This window comes from Aedes aegypti, chromosome 2 (genome assembly GCF_002204515.2).
Source record: "Aedes aegypti strain LVP_AGWG chromosome 2, AaegL5.0 Primary Assembly, whole genome shotgun sequence".
Lineage (NCBI taxonomy): Eukaryota > Metazoa > Arthropoda > Insecta > Diptera > Culicidae > Aedes > Aedes aegypti.
The window spans coordinates 305,932,452-305,938,140 of record NC_035108.1 but is presented as its reverse complement, the minus strand read 5'-3'; the positions used below and the strand labels follow the sequence as shown (position 1 = coordinate 305,938,140).

The 5,689-nt window shown below is 37.1% G+C and overlaps 1 protein-coding gene across 1 annotated transcript; it reads left to right on the top strand.

Annotated features, from left to right (window-relative positions):
- The first annotated feature begins 3,760 nt into the window (after window positions 1-3,760).
- Window positions 3,761-5,015, top strand: LOC5578951. The gene is made up of 2 exons (XM_001664080.2): window positions 3,761-3,906; window positions 4,496-5,015. The coding sequence occupies exons 1-2, from the start codon at window positions 3,859-3,861 to the stop codon at window positions 5,000-5,002; spliced, it is 555 nt and encodes a 184-aa protein (XP_001664130.1). The 5' UTR covers window positions 3,761-3,858; the 3' UTR covers window positions 5,003-5,015.
- The last annotated feature ends 674 nt before the right edge of the window (window positions 5,016-5,689 follow it).

Below are 5,689 nucleotides of genomic sequence, written 5' to 3'. Positions count from 1 at the left end.
GGCCTATATTGACCAACGGGATTTTCAAAGCGAAAAACAATGGTTATAGCTCAGTTTTGATATTTACACACATAATATGGATTGCAAGCTTGCATTTGACATATATGTAGTATAAATACGTTTTTTTTTTGACATTTTCTCTTAGGCTGGCCAAAACCGGTGCATTTACCGTAGCCTCCTTGATTATTTTAGGGCCCTATTTTATAAGTCGAGTCGATCAAAAACGACTCGACTGGAGTCACTGTCGACCAAAAATTTCGCTCGACTCGGCTCTGTCACTCGAGTTTATCGACAGTTGTCACTTTATGTGACTAGATTACTATGGGAGTCGACGGGTGACATCTGAAATATGCATGCTTGCTTTGATCGACAATGACTACAGATGAGTCACATGGAACCGCTCGATTTACAAAATAGACCCCTTAAGATCTTTTGCTTTATTCGTTTTCTTACATGACAGGCAGAATATTAGCTCAGCGATTTTACTACCGGGACCAATTCCAAATTTTGTATTCATTGAACTGCAACTCATGGTTATTCTTCATGCTGTACAAATAAGTAAATAAATGCTGGTGGAAAATATAAACAAAGATCAGCTGTTCCCAGCAAAATTAAGGGCCCTATTTTATAAGTCGAGTCGATCAAAAACGACTCGACTGGAGTCACTGTCGACCAAAAATTTTGCTCGACTCGGCTCTGTCACTCGAGTTTATCGACAGTTGTCACTTTATGTGACTGGATTACTATGGAAGTCGACGGGTGACATCTGAAATATGCATGCTTATTTTGATCGACAATGACTACAGACGAGTCACGTGAATTCGCTCGAATTACAAAATAGACCCCTGAACGGCCGTATTTTCAACCAGCAAATTTGCGCACGTGTTCATGACACCGCTTGGCGAGAGCTCATTCACCATTATCCGCCAAACTCGCTCTACTCGGAAACGCATTTGAGTTTGCATAGCCAAGATGTCTTTTTAGTAAAACACTTCTTACTCTTTTGAACGTTTATTTCAGAATGTCCTTTGTAACATGATTAGTCGCTGTCAGTGAATGCCCAGGCCTACTTGTTAGCAGCTTAGTACTTATTAATAACATAACTCTACTACATTTCGGTCATCCTGACTCGTCAATGTCCTCATTGACACCATAATTGATCAGTGAACTAGAATCTGATATCCATTATCTCATATTATTTGGTCGGGGTTCTGCTAAACCGCACCAAGTGCCAAAAACTTTATTCCGAGATATTTTACTTTAAAGTTTTATCGTGTACAAGTTTATCGCGGACGATTAATTTTATTTTTTAATCGCTCACATGCGATAAACAGTGTCCTATAAGTAAACCGAAATTGAATATACAAGTTAATCATAATAAATTATCGATGTAGTTGGATTTTATAAAAAAAATATGAAGCACTCAGTTCACTCTGGCTGAACAAAAATTGAAAAATATGGTTCTTGGTTCGGTATGGTTGGATGTGTTTCATAGTTTTCAACAACACTAGTTAAATTGGAGACAACTGATATTTATCATCACCATGCATGTTGGAATCCATGTCACAAGTATTTATGTACTATGATTGGGAAGGATTCGTTTGTATTGAATCAAGGCTCTCACGTGTTCATACATAGATTTTAATGATCGAAGAAAACGATGAATTTGCTCTGCCAAAGCGCACCGAGTTGCTCCCATATGATGCACTTTTGCTGATCAAGTTCACAGTTCAATGCTTGAAGTGTTCACCATCATTTCAGCTGCACATGTTTTACTACAATATAAAAATACCCACATAATCTAAAAGTTGTTTGATTTCCATTCCATCGGATAGAACAACAGAAAAAAGTTTCAACGGGATTCGAACACGTGCCTCCTGAGTGGTAATCTAGTGAACTATCACTAGGTCATCTCCACTTCTTGAATGAATGGTGATAAACTTGAAACAAGCTATGTGCACTCTGTCTGACGGAGTTTGATGGCGATATTGCAATTTTCAGAATAACTAAAGCGCAGCAAGTCCACCTCAGTTGTTTACACAGTATCAGATCAAATTGATTCGATATTTCATTACGGCTTCTGTGTTGTTTGATTACGACACTATATAACAAGCAAATGTAACTATTTATTGCATGTCAATGTCTTCACTTCATGTCAAAATGTGAATTTCAGATAAACAGTACTTAGTGCGGTTTGGCTGGATAAAATTTCAAAGAAAATAAATCAACGCCACCAAAAAAAGTTTGGTGTATTAAATTTCAATTAGTCAATTGCTGCCCATTTTTACTGGCCTCTGATTCTATGAGTAGCTTGGAATGGATAAATTGTAAGAAAATTTAATTGAATTGAAAAACATTGGAAAAATCTAGCTTTATATCTGAAAAATGAATTCTCTCTGATGACGTGCGTTGGTTTATGGTTCGCTCTGGCTGAACTAAATTACAGTTTTACGTGTCCTTCCAAAGAAAATTTGTGATCTAATATTACAATGGGCTGTTCAAATTACTCGATACTTTTATGGTAGAAAGGTTATGATTATGTGAGTCATCTGGTGTAAAAAACTCAATTTGAGAAAAAATGGCACTTGGTGCGGTTTGGCAGAACCCCGACCATTTGGTGAGCAAACAGAACTGAAAGGTAACCCAATTAACCAATAGTTCGGATTGTACTTAAGCAGTGAACTCCGTAGTTTACTTTTGGTATAAATCTAGTTTCAGTGAAACTTTCTCGCTGATTAAGAGATCACTGCGGATATTAAATGAACTTGATTTTCAAAAGAGTAACTCATGAACTAATCAACAACTTGAAAATACAGAACAAGTTCGAATTGAACTTATTTTGTACTTGAAGTTAAACATCAAACTTAAACGAACTTTATATAAACTTTAAAGTCCTTTAATAACGTATTCCACAAGTTCTGTTTCATTCAATTCCAACGTTACAGCTTCAAATGTTTGCTTGATTTGCTCGACCATAGATAAAAAAAGTTTACATTTTCTTCCGATGATCCCGAAAATAACGGCAAGAACGAACTCCATTCATGCATCTTGATAAAATTGTTTATCGCGGTAGTATTTCGATTTTTGACTGCTATTTCCGAAAATTGCTCAGCACTCCCAAATCTTTCATTGCTTCCACTCCTAGACGATTCACAGTTATTCCTTTCCAAAATCGCATTCCTTCCTTCGGATTGTATATTGACATCTTGAGAAGGAAGACCGCTTCCGAAATTCTCCAGTTGTTCAAATTCCGATCGTGAATGGTTTCGTACGGGAATTTTTTTGGTTTATCCCACTTCTGATGTTTTAGTAAAACACTTCTTACTCTTTTGAACGTTTATTTCGGAATGTCCTTTGTAACATGATTAGTCGCTGTCAGTGAATGTCCAGGCCTACTTGTTAGCAGCTTAGTACTTATTAATAACATAACTCTACTACAGTCTTCACTGTCAAGCTTACCCAGCGCTTCGTTATTTGCCTTGAAGGATTGGCCCCAATATTTTTTGATATGTAGACGCACGCTGCCATCATCTATTTTGATACATATCTCGCCCACCCATTTTCTTTACGATATAACGAACGACAACACTAATATAACATTTCCCGATCTAACTGTCATTTTAACATCCTCAATCCGGTGCTAAATGTTGTTCAACATATTGTATAAAAATCTCCTTCCGATAAATGTTCTACTTGTATGCAAGCAGCTGTCATGCGAAACCGAACAAAATTTGTTGAAAATAAATCATGGGGTTATTCATCGGGAATACAGTATTAGTCAACAAACTTGTTATCAGTGTTAGATGCAAACAAAGTCAAACATATTTTTACTTCGATTCAAAGTCACAGAGCATTGAAATGCACGATTTACTAATAAATGTCGCCAAAGAGGATGATGTCGTTCAGGTAAATTAGGAATAGAGCACATTATTTGCTGATGTCCCAACAGTGTGCGATACCTTTCGTGCTTTATAATTTATTGTCTCCTACGCCTAAAACCATTTTTGGGTATAGTGCACTGTTTATTGCACTGATTGATTTGTTTCTTGATTTTTCTATGTTTGCTCCCTTCAATCTATTTTTGTTAAATAAGTATGTTCCAAAATAATTATATTTCTCTGTTTATTTATTTATTTGTCTTGAAACTTGAGTAAATGTTTTATAAGCTCATGATAATTAGCATTGACTTCTTGTTTCAATTTAAGGTTAATCGGGATAAGATGAAATGCAAAGTATTGAATTGAATGTCAATAAATGTTCGCTAGTTTTTCATCGCTGGAAGTTCGTTGGTTTCTAAACTTATTGTTTGGTAGTTAATTGTTCTTCCATTCAACATTTCGGAGACGAACCAGCCGCGGGCTGAGAGTCTCGTGAATTAAGCTAATAATAATAATAACATTAAACTATGATATTATGTTGTTTCTTTTTGTCCCATTCGTTTCCACTTGCCCGGTGTACCTTATATAATCTAAAATACATTACTGATGTCTCTTAGATTGTCCACCTGCTTATTGACCACTTATTGGAATTACCAAAATCTGCCCTCACCCGATCCAAACTGGCATCCGCTCTGAAGATAGTCAACGCATCGTCGGAAGATCTCACCGTTACGCTTCGGTTGCTGGACAATCTCATCCGGCAGTACTGCCTCGGGGAGATCAACGAATCCGAACTGAAGTCTCACTTTTCCAATCTGAGCTCGTCGATGCAAACCGCTCTGGTACACTCGGTGGAACTACGGAAGCCGGAGATTTGCCAGTTTCTCGTTAACAAAATCAATTCCAAGGACAATCTGCTGATGGAATCGTTTGATTGGGACGTAAAGTGGATCATGGGGAACAGCAGTTTGGCTTCGACGAGGGAGCAGATCGCTACCGTAATGTTGAATTGTCGAGACAAGGATCAGAAGCTGAAAACGGTGCGTTTCGAGATGAATCGGGAACGGTTGGCCGATATGATCGAAGTGTTGGAAAAGTGCGATGGAATGGATGTTGATAAATAAAATCAGAAATAGACTTTTTTGTTTTATTTTTTTAACTCACTTCAACTTGAAGATTGTAGGACATTTCTCAGAAACCCCTTCCTTAGGTGATATTTCACAGTTATTAAGGTGATTATAGAACAAAGCCACACCTCTGGAGCGCGACTGCTCTTGGGTAATTAGCCAATTAGCGCAACACTTTTCTGGTAATGTTTAGGTACAAATGCAACATAAAATCGATGGCATGTATACGAATCGCAAAATGTATTGATTTTGACACTTATTATTAGTGAGATGTAAAAGTATAGCATCAAACTTTAAAAACAAAAAGTTGTTTTTTTGTTGTTGTTGAGTTAAATTAAATTGAAGTAAATGTTGTTGAACAAACATGAGAGGTCTGGAAGATTTAGATTGCATATTTTCTACCATTTAAAATAACCAAAGTAGGTACATTCAAATCAATAATTGATTTCCTTTGATTTCCAAATTAATAAATTAATAAACGACGCGCATAAAAACACGCCTTTCATGGCGGACCAGCTTGTTGCGAGTCCGCATGAAGATGATCAAAGTGAATATTTTCCTGGTCTTCGCGAAAAGCAGGCAGCGTGGATCGTATCGTTCACATTACCGAGCGATGGAAAATCACCGGATGATAGCGTCGGGAGAAACAGCGATCCGAAAATGAAACACGAACGAATGAAGCGC

What these genes read in the sequence shown, in the direction of transcription:
- LOC5578951 (XM_001664080.2), top strand. Translation starts at nt 3,859, where the DNA reads ATGCACGATTTACTAATAAATGTCGCCAAAGAGGATGATGTCGTTCAG. An exon ending in AAGAGGATGATGTCGTTCAG is followed by an intron (nt 3,907 to 4,495) that starts GTAAATTAGGAA and finishes GATGTCTCTTAG; the next exon opens with ATTGTCCACCTGCTTATTGA.